This window comes from Diabrotica virgifera, chromosome 4 (genome assembly GCF_917563875.1).
Source record: "Diabrotica virgifera virgifera chromosome 4, PGI_DIABVI_V3a".
Classification (NCBI taxonomy): Eukaryota; Metazoa; Arthropoda; class Insecta; order Coleoptera; family Chrysomelidae; genus Diabrotica; species Diabrotica virgifera.
In genome coordinates, this window is record NC_065446.1 from 38,593,894 (window position 1) to 38,615,158 (window position 21,265).

Consider the following 21,265-nt stretch of genomic DNA (forward strand, 5'->3'; position numbering starts at 1 on the left):
TTCAGGCATCTTTCGAAAAGATTTTTAAGCATATCCCATAGTTTGGGTGGTCCATATTTCATTAATTCAGGATTAATTCCTCCAGCTCCGGGTGCTTTCCGGGATTTCATATTTTTAATAGCTTCTTCCACTTTGGTTTTATCTAGTTGTATTTCGTGTTCACTCTGTATATCATTATCTTTTTCTTGTATTCTTGTTATGTATTGTGGTCGTTTTTCTACCAACAATTCCTTAAAATGTTGTTCCCATTCGGCATCAGATATACTCTTAATTGTGTGTCCACCTTTATGTGATGTTCTGACATTCTTTATCATCTTCCATGCTTCTGAACTCCTAGTTCCTCCTAATTGTTGATCTATGTATTCACATTTTTTGATCCAGGTTGCGTTTTTTCTTTTAATCACTTCTCTTTTTACTTCTCTATTTAGGTCCCTGTATTGTTGTTGAATCTCAACGTTTTCCTGATTTTGTAGACGTTGTAGGTGAAGTTGTTTTTTCTTCTCTACTAAACTTTTTAACTTGTTTTAATTTAATTTATGTAAAGAGGGTGATCACTGGATCTCTCTCTACAGGTCAAATTTTCAATTTTTGTCAAAGAATTTACCTATTGTTCTTAGTTAAGGACAAATTGTAAATATTACAACATTAAAACAAAAAAAAACTTTCATTTAGTTCAGAGAGCGCAAACCAGCACTTTAATCGACGATTTCGCCTCTTATTAGAGAGGCATCATCAGAGAGGCATAGGTTTGCTATCTCTAACCAAAGTGAAAATCTTCAACCAGCTAGTCCCCGCATTGCAACTAACGTGATGGTAGCAGCATCTGCTAAACAAAAGTCAAAGTTTTCGTCCTGATAAAAATATTTTTAAAAGATATTTAATTGAAAACTTATTGGACCATTTTCCTGGTAACACCTCCATGGCTTCTAAAAATTGCAAGCCAGATGGATGCTGAAGCGAAGAAGACAAGCGGAGATTTTTAAAATTTGCAATTCACAACCCGGTCTGTCCAGCGTGATAAATTCCAACGGCAAACGCAAGGGCGGATCCAGAGAGGGGGCCATGGCCCCCTCCGAGAAAAATATAAATTTATATATTTGCAGTCCAAATGTCTTTAGTTTCAAACATATACTATATAATTAGGTTCAAAGTGCAAATTATTACTGTGTCATATTTTACAGAGGACCGACGTATCCCACGTGGAAAAGCTTTCGCTAAATTTGAGATACATATACAATAACAACATTCGTGAAGACTTTTGTCAAGTTGATTGACGCTTATGAGAACAAAAATAATTAGTAAAACTTACAGTTGTAGAGTAATGAGCTCTGAAGCGGTCGGTGCAGTAACAGAAATAAAAAAGATCGCAACAAATGCAGTAAGATGTCCTTGCTTGAATTACTTATATTTTCAACAACTCCCTTTCAACTTCTATTAATGTATCGTCCATCAGAAACACAGTGGGAACAATGAAGTCAGTAATATCATTTTTAACATGGCAGCCAAGAGAAATAAAGTTTTAAAACTGAAACTCGGACAAAATTTAACAAGTTTATGTGAAACAAGATGGGCTGAGCGCCATGAAAGCTTAATCCAGTTCAAATCTGGCATTTTACATAATTTAAGTACTAACATCTATCTCAACATGAAAAGATCTCAAGACTGCTACACTTGCATCAACATTCTTTATGCACATGTGAGTTTCTAGTATCAATGATGTCACTGATTGACAAACTAAAATTAATATTGCCATTAAGACGACGTCTACAAACAAAATCTCTTGATGCTAACCTGGCGACTAAGGCTGTTTCCAATAGATACCATGCCGACTTTGAAAGACAGAAAATCCAACTGCGAAGAAAGTTTTAGTAAGATCTTTACCGAAGTTAAAGATTTAGCAGACGAATTGGATGTTAAAGTGAAGTTACCTAGATTTGTGGTTAGGCAGACTAACAGAGCCAATCATTCAGGTGGACCAGAAGAATATTACAGACATTCAATTTACATACCTCTTCTAGACAATGTTTTTATCAATTTAACGTCAAGACTACATATCACCTCATTGGAATGTTTGTGGCTACGGGGCATTATTCCCACACTCCTAACTGATTCCCAAGGAGAAAAAGAAGTGGATTTATTAATAGATTTGAAGAAAGTAGTTGAAAAGTTTTCACCTATCATGGACATTGGTGATACACAGACAAACATTATCCTATTACCAGATGAAGTAACAAAGTTGCTTGACGTTTGTGACGCAAATGTCTTTATGATATTTAAAGTACTATATGAAAAGTGCCTTAAACGCACCATTCTATCTCTAATTTTTAAAAAATTTCCCCAGAAAAGTATTACCAAAAAACAATTCATGGCCCCTCCCGAAAATCGGTCTTGGATCCGCCCCTGGGCAAACGTGACTATTATTTAGCAGATGCCGCTAGGCACCTACTACCATCACGTTAGTTGCAATACGGGGACTAACTGGTTGAAGATTTTCACTTGGGTCAGAGATAGCAAACCTATGCCTCTCTGATGATGCCCCAAATAACAGGCGAAATCGTCATAGTTCAAGTATTACGTAACGCAGGTTGGGGAGAGGGGGGTCAAAAATCTTCAAATATTGTGTTACGTAATACTTGAACGCCCCATTAAGGTGCGTTACATATGGGGGGAGGGGGGCTCAAAAATCGCGTTATGTAATACTTGAACGCCCCCTTAGAGTGCTGGTTTGCGATCTCTGAACTAAGTGAAAGTTGAGACAGTTTTGGCTTCGCATTGCAACTGAATAAAAATGGTATACATTTTTATTTTATATTAGTATTACTCCTTTGAGTAACATAGGTCCATTTTCCGTTGGAATTTACCACGCTGAACAGACCGGGTCGTGAATTGCAAATTTTAGAATTCCCTCTTGTCTTCTTCGCTTCTGCATCCATCTGGCTTGCAATTTTTAGAAGCCATGGAGGTGTTACCAGGAAATGGTCCAATAAGTTTTCAATTAAATACCTTTTAAAACTATTTTTAAATATTTTTATTAGGATGACAACTTTGACTTTTAATTTAATAATTGGAGTTACTCCAAAAGATACTGTGCTGCTGCTTTCCTTGACATATCTCAGGCTTTTGACAAGGTATGGCACATAGGGCTACAAATAAAATTAAAGAAGCTCCTACCCTATCCTCACTTCCAGATCTTAAAATCCTACATAGAAAATAGACACTTCCTTGTGAAGCACGGTACCGAGCACACTAAGATATATCCTATTCACTCAGGCATCCCACAAGGCAGCGTTCTCGGCCCAATTCTGTATCTTTTATATACAGCAGACATTCCAACATCTAGTACAACTACAGTTGCAACGTATGCAGATGACACTGCTATCCTGGCATCCCACACAGATCCAACAACAGCATCAAGGAATCTTCAATCAAACCTAAATAGAATTCAGCAATGGATGAAAGTATGGCTCATCAAATCTAATGGAACTAAATCATTACATGTAACATTCACGCTACGCAGAGAAACATGCCCCCTGTATATATTGATAATTGTCTAATTCCTCAATCCGAGGACGCCAAATATCTTGGCATGCACTTGGACCGCCGCCTTACTTGGAAAAAACATATTTTTACAAAACGAAAACAGCTTGGACTTAAATTGAGAAATATGTATTGGCTCATTGGACGCAATTCCAAACTATCTCTGGATAACAAAATTTTACTCTACAAGTCCATCCTCAAGCCCATATGGATTTATGGGATTCAGCTATGGGGCACTGCTAGCGTCTCCAATACAAACATCTTACAGAGATTTCAAAACAAGGTGCTGCGTTCCATAGTCAATGCGCCATACTATGTATCCAGTGAGGTGATTCAACACGACATCCCCCTAGAATCCGTGAAAGAAGCCATACAACGTTTTAGTGTTAAATACTTTGAACGAGTGTTAGTGCATCCTAATGCGTTTGCCAGAAAATTAAATGTGCGGGACGTCTTTGAAGTGCGTAGACTAAAACGGCAACTGCCGTCCGACTTAACCAACTGAATGTAATCAAAAGTGTATTCAGACTGATAAAATTTTAGTTTTAGAATTGTAAAGAGGTTACTCACTGGAGTAACTCTCTACATGTCTGTATTTTTTACCATAACAAATGCTTAATGCCCAATGGGCAGATTGTTGTACTCAATGGAGTTAATAAAAAAAAAACTTAATAATAATATTACAAGATATTGTACGAACCTGATCAAGAAGTTCAGAAAGCAAAGGATCGTTGGAAGGTTGCATATTGGTATCCCAGATGGAATTGTCCGTGGTAGAAGTAGCAGGTGAAGCATAACAGCTCGAATTAACCTGACTCATCTGGCGGTTATCATTGCGTTGTACATTATTATTACTGGACAGAACGTTACTGAGGTAGTTTGTGGTTTGACGTCCAGGCAGCCTGAGAAAAAAATTAATGTTTTAATAACATAAAAAATCAAATACTCTTGTGTATACTATGTCATATATTCATTAGTGTCTATAAAAAAAGTAAACATTGATCTCATAATAGAAAGGGTATATAAATATAATACAGTGAGGAGTGCGTTAATAACTGGCAAAATAACGCAAAAGACGGAAAACATAATATGTTGTGAAATTAAAAGAGATGAAACTAGTAGAGGTGGGAAATTATCAATAAAAACCTACAAATTAAATTATATGGATAGTTTCCCAGTTTTAGATGTATCGGAGGAGTTTGACAACGGCCAATGTAACAGGAGAATTTTATAAAATTCTTGTTACAGTTTGACTTTGATACGTCTAAAGGTGCGAAACTATCAGTATAATGTAAATTTATAGGTATATATTGATAATTTCCCACCTCTACGAGTTTCATCTCTTTTTATATCACAAAGCATTATGTTTTCCATCTTTTCTGTTAATTTATTGGTTATTACCTAGAGCAGTCATCACTGCATAATAAATTAAATTATTCCATAATATGTTATACAAATAAATACCTAATATACCGAGTGGTGAATTGGAAAACGGGCCATAGGAAACTCAATGTAAAATTCTAAATTGTTGAATTCCTGCTTCCGTAATTATTTTACATCAAAAGTCATTAGAAACTATTTGTAGAGGATTAAAATCTGTATTAAAAACAAGTTAAAATTGTTCTACGATTTAAACAGAGTCCAAAATTTTGAAAAATATGCCATGCCTAAGTAAGTGCGTAAAAGTAAGACCACACGTTACTATTTCTGACAGTACGCAAACTATGGACTGAATAAAACATCTTTATTATTACTACTTTCTCCTCAACTGAGGACATCTTTTCGACTTTATTGTTTTTTAAACAATAAAAACGATAAAATAAAAATACTGACAGTTCAAAATATTGTTAATATAATAATTTCATTGTGGCCGAAGGCAACCTTATACACAATCTTGCACTGTGTGTGGCCTAAATGTGGCAAATACTTTGATAAAATTTATTATATTTTACAAAATTTTGGAATGTGTTTAATTCCTAGAACAATTTTAACAATTGTTTTCAATAAAGATTTCAATCCTCTACAAATAGTTTCTCATGTCTTTTGATGTAGAATAATTAGGGAAGCAGGAATTCAACAGTTTGGAATTTTACATTAAGTTTCTTATGGCCCGTTTTCCAATTCACCACCCTGTATGGTGAAAAAACCATGGCTCACACAAAATACAATGTGCCTATTAAATTCATTGTAAAAACACAAAAAATATAAATCAAAAGAGGCAGAAACTGATGAGATATATGCCAAAAACAAAATTTACATCACTATTTTACAAAACAGTGGCCAAAGTTATATAAGACTATTTAAGCCATTATGATGAATATCACTAATGCAGAAAGTTGATGGAGTATGCAGGTTGCATCAAATAGGAAACTAATGTTAAAAAAATACGGAAAACAGCTGAACCGATTTCGCAATATTTCGACGCATACAAAAAGTAACTAAGGAATATAATATGAAGCACTGTTTGGTTAACAAGAAATAAATATTTTAAATGTAGATCCATCATTTAAAATTATAGATGATGTTGTCCATCATATGTACTTCTATAGTACTAGCAATAACACGATGTTGCGTTAGACCTAGTCTAATAAAAGAAGTTCTTGTAGAGAAATACATAAAAGTAAAACACCTCGTAGCAGTAAAAAGACGTCAATTATAGATATAAACTAATGAAATTGTTATAACAGATAAATCAAACATTGAGTCCACCAATCACAAAATGGGCCACTGCGGGAGAAACAGAAGAGACCTATTCTTTTCAGTTGATTTAAACAAAAAATCACAAATGATACTATTCTAAAAAATCTTTACATAACGAACTTTTGTTAGAAAAGCAGATTTATTCAACATGACATTGCTATAGACAATAAATAATTTCACCACTCAAATCAGTCACGAACACACAATGATCTATGGAAAATATGATACAACACCCAAACTAAATATAGCTAAAAGATGTAGATTTCCATTCCTATCGTTATGCTGCACCATCTTTTACATATGATTTTACATATTATGAATAGTTACGACCCAGCTATCAGTTTTTTGAAATCATCTTAAAAAGATTATTCTCGGTGACATTAATTTATGGAAGTTTTTGAATTTAAAATGAGAATCTATATAAATACCAGTGTTCTCTGTATTATATAGTTAAGTTGCTAAAATGATACTAATGTACATTTTGTTGTATAAGGTATTTACATAAATCATTAGAATTTAAACGATTTTTAATAGGTTTCTATAATCAAAGATATAAATTGCCAAAATTAATTATCAACAATTTAATACATTATAAATTATACAAACTTTTATTTTGTAGGTTTTATAAAATTAAAAAACAGTATGTACTTAGGGTAATCTTTTATGCTTGTCTGTAGAATCTATGGTCATATCTAAGTTATTTGTATTTATAAAGGAAGTGAAAAAATAGTAGGTATATCAAACTGTTGGTTATGGTATATCGGGGCAGGGCCCACTTGTGAGTCCTTCAGACACTTAGACCTCCTACGGCGGGTCCATTGTATCACCCCTATCTTACGGATCAGGTCCATAAGAACCTGGTCTTCGGCGTTTATGGGGCCCAGGCTGCACCGAGCTCCCATGCTAGTCCCCCAGAAACCTTATGGACTCACAGAAATCCACAAGTCTCTTAAAAGACAACTCCCTCACCTGGTTCGGCTGCACAGATGCCGATCCCAGGATCTGCCACTTCTGATAGGCCAATGCCGGGCACTCCCAGAGGACATGTGAGGAGGTATCCTCCTCCTCATTACATAGACGGCACCGTGAGCCATCCGCCAGTCCAAGCAGATGAAGGTGCCGTCGGAGTCTACAATGGTGAGCATCTTCTACGATCCAGAAGAGGCAGTCGGACTGTAAGACTTTTGGATGGCCCCACACCATCAAAGTGTGTAAGAAGTATTTACTTCTTTAGCTGAGCACTTTCGACAAAAATGTCATCACCGGAGCTATTGGTCAATTAGAAAAAAATACCACTACTTGAGGCATATGCGTGAGCATCTTGATAACATTAAGTTGTATTACAGTTTATGATCATGTATGCTATTGAATTATTTTGTCTTCCGTACAACCCCCAAACAGAAAAACGGCCGTATAAACGTTACAAACACATTAAAACTTTTTTCATGGTGTGGGTGTATCACCAAACCATTTTGGCCTGGGAAAGATAGCTGACTGACGTCTCAATACTGTTTAGATCACAGTGGTAGCACCAGAATATTTCGATTTTTTGCTATTTAGCCAATAACTTTCTTTACAAACCGATGTTTGTTTACATTCACAATTGCTAATTGTTTCTCCGAAACCCACTGAACTATTCATGCTTTTTTCCAAGCAGTTGTAGGTAGCCTTTCAGATTTTCCTGGATGGTACGGATCATTGTGTAAAACAATCAAGGTATCAGTTGAAAATAGCTCTGATCATTTGCTGAAAGTATTAATCAGGAGCATCTGCATTCATCTATTCGTGGTAATCATTGGACTAAAATGTACACGGTCTCAATGCCTTTTATTGCACACTCAATATTTCTTTAGAGTCGGTTCTCACCTCTCCACCTCTTTCTTAGTGTTCCTACTGGCCGATATCCCACCATAGTTCCACTACTTGTTCTGTTATTATCCATTCTTATAAGGTGACCTGTCCAGTGCAATCTTTCGTTTTTTTGCACGATCTTTGTAATATTAATATAATTCCTGGTTGAACCTCATTATCCACATACCATTCTCGCAGATGGGTACCAGTATATTTCTGAAGTTTAATGCCCTCAGAATTATTGTCCAAAGCTTACCTAATCTTATTTCAGGAATATGGTCTTTCACTGTACCAAAAATTTAAAGTCAAAATTTCGTTATCAAATCAGCTAGTTAAGTTGTACAGATATAGTGTGATTGATCGTAAAAAAATCAATATAGTCGAACCCGCTTATTAGAATACAGGTTATAGGAATATTCCGCTTTAAGGAATCAAAATTTGAGGTCCCGAAACATTTCTACTAGCCACTAATGATCGGTTATTAGAATATCCCGTTTATAGGAATACTTTTGCTTGGCACGAAGGCTATTCCAATAAGCGGGTTCGACTGTATAATCATTTGTACGCCTAACAATTACCATGTTAACTCATTCTAATTAATAAGTAATAAAGATTAAGGGAATCTGATAGTTGCAAAATAAAGAGATTTTTTAAAATATCAAATACATCTAGCTCTTCCAGGATCTTCTTCTATGTGCCTAAGTTTGCCCTCAATCTTACATTTAATTACGAGCTGTAGAAAATTGTATCTATTGTTTCTTGTGTAATCATTGTATCTAATGTGCAATTTGCTTTATGCTTTCAATGAGCTCACATTCTCTTCTCATTCAACGGAGAACTTTCAAGTTGGTGATGTGACAAGTCCAAGGTATTCGTCACATTTGTCTATATACCTACATTTTAAATGCTTTAAGTTTGTTCAAACTGGCAACTTTTAGCAGCTACGCTTCAATTCAATATAAGCGTGTGGAATGTATCTATAATGCTTCCCAAAATTGTATCTTAATTGCAGATCGAGTGATCTATCTCGAAAGAGGCTTCGCACTTTTTCCCTGGCCATTTCAATAATTGAATGTATTTCTGTGTGTTCCTGCAAGCGCAGGAACCGCATAAAAACTAGAGTGAACTAACTGATTCGTATCCGCTGGGAGCGTTAACTTTGACACATGGTCACGTGGTACACTGTGGCTGTCTGTGGGACGATCTTATGTGTATGTGTATTCCTTATTAACTGAATAACCTGAATTATTCAGGTTTGGATTTCCAAGTCAGAGTTTAGATCTTCACTTATCCAGCTGACCAGGTATTTAAACTTAAGAGACTTTCATTACTTCTGTATGTATACATTTACACTCACTGGTTGATTCCGATTCCAGTTTACCACCAATATAGTCGTTTCTGTGGTGTTGATTTTTAAGCCCAATAGTTCTCTTTCACCTATCTTTTCAAAGGCCTTCAAGAGTATCTGCAATTATAACTGTGTCATCGGCACATCTTAAATTATTTATCAATTTAACATTCACCTTTATACTATCTTCTGAGCCTTCAAGTGAGTTGTGGAATACAACTGCAGATTACAAGTTAAATAGCATATATGGCTTAGTATGCTGCCTGTGTAGTGTTACTAGGTCCGATTTGTTTTTAATCGGTACATAAACAAAAACAAATCGGGATTTAGGGTTGTAGATCGGGACAAATAAACAACAATAGCCCAGTAAATGACCGTTTTGGAGTGTAATTTTCAGAGTCAATTCCGAATTGCATGAAAATGTGGTTTTAGGTTCTACATACTGTCTACTTCAAAGTTGAACTTGTACCATCGGTTGCTTTTACTTGGGGGGTGACAGTTACCCCTTTTCGGGGGTAAAAAAACGCGCGTTTAAAGTGGATCAACTGACTAACTTTAAAAAACTTCTGTTCTATATAATTTTTAAACTAAGTCAATCAATACTTTTCGAGTAATTTTATTGAAAAAAATATTCTTAGCAAAAATGTAGCTTTTTAAAAAGCAACAAAAATTGTCTGTTCAGAAAGTCTATAAAACCAGTAAAAGCAAAGTTGTAGCTCATCAAAAATACGTTCTTATTCGTCAAATTCCAAATCGAATTTTTGGACTTGAAATAACCAAAAAATTAAGCAATTTTCGGGCAAAACCTATTAAAATTTTTTAAAGGGTGTAAAAAAATCTTTAATTTTGTTTTATATAAAAGTCTCTAGCATTAAAACTAAGTAAATTACGCTCAAAATAAAGTTGGCTCCTTTTTTTGTAAAAAAAATATCGTAAAAATCTGCCCCTATTTAGCACCGTAAATAAAATTAATCGTTATCGCTTTACCATTTACTTTATATGTGTATTGTTTATACGATCTGTAAGGTTTACCGGTTGGGAGTGCTTAATTTTGAAAAAAAGTTTTATAGTAAAAAAATTTTTCCTAAAATATTGGAAAATTCCCTTTTTTCAAAATAACTTAAATAGTTATTTTCCTAACAAGAAGTGTAGAAAGTCATACTTTTCCGCACGCGACTGCAGTTTGCCGAACGACGCGAAGCGGGAGTTCGGCAAGCAGTCGAGTGCGGAAAAGAGACTTTATTTAGAGACGTTAATTCTTTTTATTTTTGATTAAAGTTCTGTGTTAAAGGTTTTGTCTGAATTTTTATGTTTTATAATGTTAATCAAAATTAATTGATAAACCAATGATATAAATTCAGATTAAAACAAGACATAGGTAAGTAATTTTTTGCACAGCTAGCTTTGATCCCAATAATTGTGGATCGCTCGTTATGAAAGTGTGCGAAAAAGTAAACCCCATTTAAAATACATTGTTACTTCACGCACACTTTAAATCCTTCACGCACTGCTACCTATAATGACAGTTTTCACAAACTAAAAACGTACGCATAATATGAGATAGAGTAGATAGAAGTATTAGCGATACTAAAAATCTCAAGGAGTAAAAAGTAGGTAGATTTTGCTTTTATAAATATGATAGATTCATTTTCTTTTTCTGTAAGACAAAAATTGGTTAAAATATGGCTGTTCATATTTTGCATACACTCGTGATTAGTGACTCGTTCAGGCCCTTTCAATCATGTAAAAAATACATAAGTAAAGTAAATTGTTTATAAAGGGGTAACGATTTCATTTGGGGTGCTAAGTAGGGGGAGATTTTCACGATTTTGTTACCAAAAAAAAGGAGTCAACTTGATTTTGAGCATAACTCGCTTAGTTTTGATGCTACAAACTTTTTTAAAACATAAAAATAAAGCTTTATTAAAAAAGTTTTAATTGATTTTTCCCGAAAAGTGTTTCATTTCTTGGTTATCTCACGTTAAAATATTTGATTTGGAATTTGACGAATAAGAACCTATTTTTCATGAGCTACAACTTTGCTTTTGCTGGGTCTATAGACTTTACGAGTTCACATTTTTTTTCATTTTTTTATATTATGCTACATTTTTGCTAAGAATATTTTTTTCGATCAAATACTTACTTTTTGAGTTAATTATGAAAATCGCCTAAAAACGTGATTTTTTTGTAGAAAAATAAACATTTTCAATCGTAAATAACTCGAAAAGTATTAACTAAGTTAAAATTCTATAGAACTAAAATTGCTTAGAATTAGTCAATTTATCCATCTCCGGACTTATGGTAGGGGAGCAAAGTATGCTAAATGTGCAGTCACTCGAGCGCTTTGGGGACCTATTGGGTTGTGAAGAGTAGGTCCTAAAACCAAAAAAAGTTAAGTAAAGTTTTCCATTTTAGTGGGCGCTTGCCATTTTTTAATTTAATTTTCCATTTCCAACAATCGTTTTTTCCGATTATAACGCCATCTATCCATAATTCGAAAAAATGTTTCGAATAAAAGTTACTTATTTTTACGTAAGGAATCCAAATCTGCAATAAATAATGAGGGCTCCTATTTAAGATTTTAAAGTAACCCCCCACCCCACATCTATGGGGAGTCGTGTTTGGTGCCATTCGATAGATTTTTCAAAAATATTGAATAAGTGTATTTTAGTTTTTCGATCTGATGTTCATTTTGCGAAATATCGCGGGATTCGTATTTAAAATATTAAATTTACCCCCCACCCCTCTCCGTGGGAAGTCGTGTTTGGTATCAATAGATAGATTTTTTAAAAATATTGAGCACATGTTTCTTAGTTTTTCGATCTGTCATTGATTTCGCGAAATATTCGCTTTTTTCTTGTGAATCTTTGGGACTCACCCATTTCCTTACGCCCGGCTCAAATCGACAGATTTTTGAAATATACACTCTTTTGCATGTACTTAACTTACCTTATCTTAATCTGACAATTTCGAGTTTTTTTAAGAACAGATTTTTTTTCGGGCCCCCCTTAACGAACTCCCCTGTGTTAAGAGCCAATCTATGGTAGAGGTACATCTGCAGGGTACCAGGTTTCTCCCTATATGCTAATCTGACGCGCTCGAGTAACTGCAAAAATCCCCGCTTGGGATCCTCTACCATTATTTTAAACGCGCGGTTTTTCACCCCCAACTAGTGGTGACTGTCACCTCCCGAGTAAAAGCAACCAAAACGGTACAAGCCGTCCAAATTTTCATGCAATTCGGAGTTGATCCTGAAAATTACACGGTATCGCCATATTTCCCGTTCATTTACTGGACTGCAAGGTGTTTCTATAATCTGTATTTTAATCCTACATAATAATAATAATCAGACGAAATTACCAAAAAAATCGTAGATTAAGTAAATTTTTTACTTTTTATTAAAATTATATTTTTCATTCGATTTTGCCGCTTTCAGGAGTGCCTTGTTTTTATAACATAGTTATAAAATTCACTGCAAGTTCTCCTGAAATTGGTTTTCGTGGATGAAAATCGGGACATGTAGTGTCCCGATTAGGTAAAAATCGGTACGCGTCCCCAGACCCATGAAAATCGGGACGTCCCGCGCAAATCGGGACACCTGGTAACGCTATGCCTGTTTCACCCCACATGTCCACATTTAATTAAGAGAGATTTTATTAGTGTATTTTCAAAATTGTACTCCTACTACCTGGTGTTCATATAGGTACTGAATAATTTTTAGATCTTGAACGAAGAATACTCAACGTTAAGGTCAGTGATCGCAAATCCAATGAAGAGATAAGAAGACGATCAAAAGTAACAGATGTGATCCAGAAGATTGCTATGTTAAAATGGAACTGGGCAGGACAAATAGGAAGAATTGAAGACAACCGAAGCGAATTCTCGAATGGTGACCAAGGATAAGCCAAAGAAGTAGAGCCAGACTTCAAACAAGATGAACTGATGACATCAAGCGAATGGCTGGCCACGAATAGATGCAAAAAACAGTGAAAAGAAAAGAATGGACACAACTAAGGGATGCTTACATCCGACGATGGATGGAATAGCTGATATATACCTATATACAGTATGTCTGAAAAAGTTGGCAACAAATGGAAACTTCCTTTAACCCTTATAGGTCTGGATCACGCATATGAAAAAAAAGTTGATTAATAGCAAGCTGAAAATTTGTTAATAGCTTAAGGGTGTCTAGTCGGACAAACTTTGATATATGGGAACACTGGAACAGGGGAAGTTTTAATTGTGGAACAGGTTAAAAATTTGGAACGGTTACACCACGAAAACGGCACATTTATTTTGTCCGACAGAACAGACTTACCGAACAGAGATTAAACTCTCATGCAAAAATCAGACTGCTATTTATCACCTGTCATAATTCCTGTCATTTGACATATTCTACATGTTCCACTCATTAAAACGCCCACTTGGTAATAAATAGCAGTCTGATTTTTTCATGAGAGTTTAATCTCTGTTCGAAGAGTTTAAGTCTGTTCTGTCGGACAAAATACATGTGCCGTTTTCGTGGTCTGACCGTTCCAAATTTTTAACCTGTTCCACAATTAAAACTTCCCCTGTTCCAGTGTTCCCATATATCAAAGTTTGTCCGACTAGACACCCTTAAGCTATTAACAAATTTTCAGCTTGCTATTAATCAACTTTTTTTTCATACGCGGGATCCAGACCTATTATCGGTACAAGGTGCACCAGACGCCAATTATTTTATCATAAACTGATAAAAAAATTTTTATTAAATTTTATGCATCACTGAATGTGTTTAGAAGTATGCTTCCTTCAACATAGTCATGAGCTATTCAAAATATTCATTATAATTTTTGCAATTATTGCGTCGAAAAAATTTTGTGACATAAAGGGGCAACACAGGCCCGTCAGACCCTATTTGTATTTATACCTTAAGTCTAAATCTACAGAAGTTAATCTGGCAGTGAGGTAATGTTTTTGTGGATTATCTAAACGACTTTTATGATTCCAGAAATCCAATAATAAAGTCTAAACATGTAACAAACAATGTAAAATCTCTTTGATGTGAACATCAAAGAGATGCTTACAATAGGTGTTATATCTATTCTAAATGAATTTTAAAATCTAATAATCATTGTTGGAATGCAATAATATTGTTAGGTAGGTACCTATACATATTTTGGAATAAATAATGCATCTGCTATCAGTCATTTGATATCGATGTTAGTGTCAAGAACTAAGCTCCTAAAATTATATTGAATTACAGTGAAAGTAGATAGTGCGAATAAAATGTAGAACTGCAACATATTGCTAATAATGTATGGTATTCCGATGATGAAGGATCTCCTAAAGCAGGTGGCATTGAAAGTGACTCTGAAATTGAAGATCATCTTTCGGAAGCAAGTGAAGAGGATGATTAGTAAGTAGTATTGAGTGATGATGAAGAAGAATGTGTAGCTACAAGTTCCCAGATTTCAGAGTATGTATTTTTTGAAACTAAGAATGGAATTAATTGGAAGAGTCAACCACAACCGACAGGACGTATGCGATCCTGTGACATAATAAAAAGCAAAGTGCACAACGTAAGGTTAGCCCCTGGTCAAAGTGTAGATGATCCTGTTGATTCCTTTTGTTTGTTTGTGGACGAAAAAATTGTCAACGAAATAGTAAAGTGTACAAATAAAGAAGTCGAAAAAGTCCTGGGGATACAGAACTGGAAATATTGCGACTCTACAGAGCTATATGCCTTTATTAGACTACTACTAACTGCAAGGCACCTGAGTGCCAACATCCATAATGTAGATATACTTTGGAGTAAATTTTATGGACCTACTATATTTAAAGCTACCATGAGGTTAAAACGATTCAAGGATTTTCTAAGATTTGTTCGATTTGATGATAAGGACACAAGGTCTGAACGTAGAAGGAATGACAAATTAGCAGCAATACACTATGTGTGGAATCAAGTCAACAAAAACTTTCAGAAATACTATTTATCAGGAAAAAACATGACCTTCCAAATGTTTATTACTTGTGAATAAATATTTTTTCTACAAAAGTTTTGTATATCCTTCAGGTAGATCGCACCCTCGAGGTAGACCACATACTATAGTAGCATACTTAATCTAGACAATTTAAATGTAACTTTAATAAAAAAATCAAAAAAGAATATTTAAAATATATGGGTAAATATGAATAGTAACATTCAAGAACAGTGGTAGGCCCAACGGACCCGAGTTGCCTGGTTACGTAAGTAAAATGTGTTGCCCGGATAAGGGTTAAATTATTAATATACATTAAAGCTCTTACCTGTTAACGCCCATTCTAGAATTGTTCATTGTGTTTTGGCCCATAACCATTTGTATAGATTTGTTGGGGTCTGAGATCCTCGGCAGTTTTTCTTGAGGAGTGGCAGAGATCACGCTGGCAGGAATTGGTGGTATTGGCTGGTGGTTTGAAAAGTTTTTGTCTAAGAGAGAAGCCAACATTTTATTTTTCTCTCTCAAGGAAGTACCCGTTGATGTTCCTGAAGAAGATACCTGAAAAAATTGAAAACATGTTAATACATTGAGATATGTAATAATTTAAGAGATGTAGTATACTAAAATACGCATCACGATAAAAAAAAGTAATATTGCATTGTAATTATTCGAGAATGTTCAAAAATGACAAACGAGACAAATTAGAACAAAAATAAAAAAACAACAAAAGAATCACAGCAGTAAAAGCACTCTACAAGAATAACAAAGTAGCTATCAAAATGGACAATAATAGAATATGCAGTCCATTTAAGACGACAAAGGGACTACTACAACTACAGGGCTGCTCCACATCGCCTATCCTGTTTAAAGTATTCCTGGAAAAATACCCTGAAACCATGGAAAAGAAAGTGCGAAGGAATGGGTATACCATTAAGGAACGAATATCTATATACCCTAAGTTTTGCTGACGACCAAATACTCTAGAGACCGACCGAATGTGATTTTTTTGACCGAAGCCGATGCCGAAGTTCGGCCTGCAGGATACCTTCGGCCGAAGCCGAAGGTGACTAAATACATATTTGCATTCATAGTAGGGATAGTCGATGTTTTGCCATTAATATTTAGGTAGTCAAAACACCAGTAATCTTGAGTTTTAACAAATACAATAAAATTATTATAGTTTCTCCGAATTTTACTACTTGAGAAATATTAAAATGAAGATCTTTGAGACATCTTGGCCTATTGTTAAAATTTATATCCTACCTACTACCTGAAAGTTTGTAAAACGTTTTAGTTTATTAGGGTATAAAATAGGGAGTAAATATTATTCAAATTATCAAAGGCTCGCCGAAGCATATTGTTTAGAGATTATTTATATGGTATAGTATACTCAGAGCATTTTATTATTCCACCTTCGGCTTCGTTTTGGCCGAAGGTTTAAATATAGGCCGAAGCCGATGCCAAAGCCGATTAATCGGTCGGTCTCTACCAAATAGTGATCCAGGGTTGCCGATTTGTACATAATTATCAGATTTTAACATAATTTTTATGGCATTCTGATAATAAATATTTTTTTAACATAATTGATAATTTTAACATAATTTTATAGGGACAGATTTGGCAATAGAGTTTAGTAAATTTTCAAGAATCCTTCAATTTGTTTGCATTTGCATTTACTAGCTTGCGACTTGCGACACATGTTCAGCAGATACAGATATTACAGATATCAATTTTATGACCACCTTTGTCCTTTTATATTTGATTTTGGGACTAATGTACCTACCTGAATAGTGAATACTATTGAGGATTGTGGTTTTCATATAAAAAATTTCATTAATATCAAACTAAGTAACTTATGGATTAAAAAAAAAAAAGAAAATTGCTCTATAAAAAGCCGAGAAAATACATTTTTTAACGTAAACCGATTTTAAACTTTGAGTGATTTTTATGATGAATGATGATTATTGATCATCATATGATGACGAAGGTAGTTTATTTTTGAATACTTGTACCTATAATAGAAGTATAATAAAGTATCATTTTTTTGCAATGTGATAGCAAAAGAAGTAAAAAATAAAATCAACCGAAATTTGACAATTTCTACCGAAAAATTAGGAGCAATTCTACTGAAATTTTGTCCAAGGTCTGTGGCTTGCGGCAGGGGTTGGCGATAAAAAATTTTAACATAATTTTTGGCAAAATCTGATAATTTTAGCAACCGCTTAACATAATTTCATATCGTCACATCGGCAACACTGTAGTGATCGCACAAGACGAAGATGACCTCAGTTTTATGAGGAAACTGGAACAGGAATATACAAAGAATAGGATGGAAATGAACCTAAAGAAAACTGAATACCTAACAACGGAGAATACAGAAATAAAACAACTGAAAATAGACGAAGGTAAACAAATCAGAGGAACAGATAAGTACAAGTATTTAGGTTTTATAATATCAAACAAAGGAACAACTGAGGAAGATATAAAAAATAGACTAGGACAAACAAGAGACTACATACGAAAGTTGAACCCGATACTGTGGGATAAGAACATCAGCATAAAAACAAAACGAAGAATATATAATACCATGACAAGAAGTATCCTCACTTATGGGTGTGAAAATTGGACAATAAATACGAAAACCAAAAATAAAATAAGACCAATAGAGATGGAAAGGAGAGATATAATCAATAACAGAGATTGAGAGAAGAATGGGAGTGAACTCAGACATAATAGACTACACCGAACAGAAAAGATTAACCTAGTCCGGATGTCAGAAGAGCAGACCAAAATCATTGGATATACCGAATAATAGAGTGGAGCCCGATAGGAAGAAGAAAGAGAGGCAGACCCCGAAGATCCTTCAAAGACGAAGCAATGGAGAGAAGAAATCTACAGGAAGGGGACTGGCAAGACAGAAAGAGCTGGAGAGAACGGTTGAGTGAAGGAATACAGTGAAAACTGTGGAAATCCTTATTATATATAGAAAAAAGCAAAATAGACTTCAATCAATTTTGAACTCAAAATTAAATATCCCTATAAACTAATTAAAGAATGACATAAAAATCAGGATTTTAGTTTTATGTGTATTTGGTAAAAGGAGTTCATATAACATAATGCGACAATATGGGGATAATATGGAATAATGTGAAAAAAAATATATATGACAAAATATAATAATTAACTAGTTTTGATGGGAAATAAGGCACAATTTTACTAAAAAAAAATTTTATTAACGTTTCGACGCCCAAAACGGGTGTCCAAACTAGTTAATTGCAAAAATGCCACAAGAAAATAGCTTCAGAACAAAATATAATAAAAAATAAACGGGAAGATTAGTAAAGGTGGTAAAACCTTTAATCTAGTTGCAAAGGAAGGATCTGATCCTAACGATAGGAAAACAGCGAATTAATACTCTACCATTTATACTTATGAGCAAAATTATTTGTATCATGTTACCTGTATATTAGAACAACTCATTAATGATTTGGTATAAATATCGGCAAAAACCAACAACTATACAACAAATAATATAATTAAAAATCACTAAACAAGCTATCACTTGTATAATAACTTGATATTGCGCAAACGTATTAGTACAGTGATTGACAAATACTAATCAAATCCAAACTTTGATACCTGACAACTAAGGTTAGGCGCATGCGCACCTTTGGGAATTTCCTTTTTAACAATGGCAAAGAATGTTGGATGTTGCCATATTGCATGTTAGTTAGCATGAGGTTAGGCGCATGCGCACCTTTGGGAATTTCCTTTTTAACAAGGGCAAAGAATGTTGGATGTTGCCATATTGCATGTTAAACAAAAAAATAAAAATAACATTGATGAATATTGGATGCTACTGTCTTGTAATGATAAAATTAAATGGCTAAACATCACAATTAATGAAATGCAGCCATAAGAGTGCATTTTACTCAGACTTACCATGGACAGTAACAACCACTGGAAGCATAAAAGTACAGCTTCTATATTTTTCTTTAAATTTGACAAACGCGTTTTAATTGTTTTATCCATTGACCAAGACGTTATTCATCCTTACAAAATGATCTCCCAAGTACAAACGCAGGGAAATATGAAAGCAATCTTTTTCTTCTTGTGGTGCTGTCTCCTTTACTGGAGGTTAGCAACTACACTGGCAACTCTGTCTGTTCAATGTGGCTCTAAACAAAGATGTTGAATCAAGGCCGGTCCAGTCTCTGATATGTCTAAGCCATGAAATCTGGCGCCTACCGGGACCCCGTTTTTCTTCAATCGTAATCATTATGTGTCCCAGGTAGCTAACTTTTCTAACTTCGATAATTTTTAGCAGCTCCCTATCAGTACCTATTCTCCTCAGAACATTTTTGTTGGTGGTGTGGGTTGTCCAAGATATTTTCAAGATTCTTCTATAAAGCCAGAGTTCAAAGGCTTCTAATTTATTCATCACCATTATGTTGAGCTCGTTGGAGACTCCATCCTATCCACAAAAGCCATTTTCAACAAGGCGGAAGGAACAACAAGCGAAGTAGGGCTGAGGATTAATAAAGAGAAGAAGAAATATATGTGTATAAATAGAACGACACGAAGAGACAGGGTAGGACAAAATGTGACGGTCAACACCTTCAATTTCGAAAGAGTATAACGTTTTAAGTATCTGGGGGCCGTAATCACAGCTAACAACGATGTTACTGAAGAAATAAAAGACAGAATCCAATCAGCACATTGCTGTCTATTCGCACTGGATAAGCTTATAAAATCAAAAAATCTTACAAGAAGTTCCAAAATCAAAATCTATAAATCCATCGTCAGACCTGTACTAACATATGGTTGCGAAACGTGGACCATGACCAAATCAAACGAGGAAAAGCTCAGACGTTTTGAACGAAAAATACTTAGAAAAATTTTCGGACCTCACCACGACATTAACACCAACCAGTATAGGATCAGAACCAACTTCGAATTAAAAGAACTCTACAATGACCACGTGCACAGACTTCATAACGAGATACTTGTAAGAATGGTATGGGAGGAGATTCCTACAGGCAAAAGACCACTCAGACGACCCAGAATGCGATGGAGAGATAACATCCAAGCAAATCTCAGAAAAATGAACATCCCATTTGACCCTAGCTTGATGGCAGACTGAACAAATTGGAAGAAAGTTGTACAGTCGGCTAGGACCCACCCAGGGTTGTAGCGCTACGTGATGAGTACTGAGCGTCCAGGACACCATTCCATATAAAAGTAGTGACCATACATAGCAATGCAGAAAACGACATCTAAGGCTGATATTAATGCTACTGTTACAAATTATTATTAGATAGCTTATATGTATTACAAAAATAAGATTTTCATTATGACAAAGCCTTGTCGGGCTAACTCTATATTCTTGCAAATTAAAGCAATGAACTGCCAAATCCTCTGTTCAAATGTTGTTTAATGTATAAGGACGCAGACGCCAGATCATTATAGTCAATTTTTTTTAAAAAGTAAAAGAAAATATTTGTCTGAATTTGAACATTGTGCATCATTTTTAGTAACACCCTTAGTCGTTCGTAAGGATGGGTTGCAAATAAAGGATATTTTATATAGCACTTTGGTTTGGCATTGATACAAATATAGGTAACAGGTATCTTGCTCCAACCAAGTGCACTAACGAATAGCGGATGATTATAAAAGTGAGAAATGCTCAAACATCTGCTCAAAAGATGTATTATGCTCCGAAAGCGACGAACCAATCAGCAATGACAACAAAATAAACACCACAAGCAATTCAGAAATTATCACAAGGGATTTAAATATGACAACAATATCATATATGTAAAGGACTCATCAGAAAAATTAAAAACGATACGAAATATATACAACGTGA

The 21,265-nt window shown here is 34.7% G+C and overlaps 1 protein-coding gene across 5 annotated transcripts in view; it reads right to left on the bottom strand.

Annotated features, from left to right (window-relative positions):
• The window catches only part of LOC114324944 (nuclear receptor coactivator 2), a 394,092-nt gene that overhangs the window by 65,448 nt on the left and 307,379 nt on the right, over positions 1 to 21,265 (bottom strand). For all 5 annotated transcript variants that reach the window (XM_028272870.2, XM_028272868.2, XM_028272866.2 and 2 more), the window contains exons 7-8: positions 15,725 to 15,954; positions 4,238 to 4,439 (exon numbers count right to left, since the gene is read on the bottom strand). In XM_028272870.2, coding sequence (XP_028128671.1) covers positions 4,238 to 4,439; positions 15,725 to 15,954 — 432 coding nt within the window. The remainder of the gene's footprint in view (positions 1 to 4,237; positions 4,440 to 15,724; positions 15,955 to 21,265) is intronic.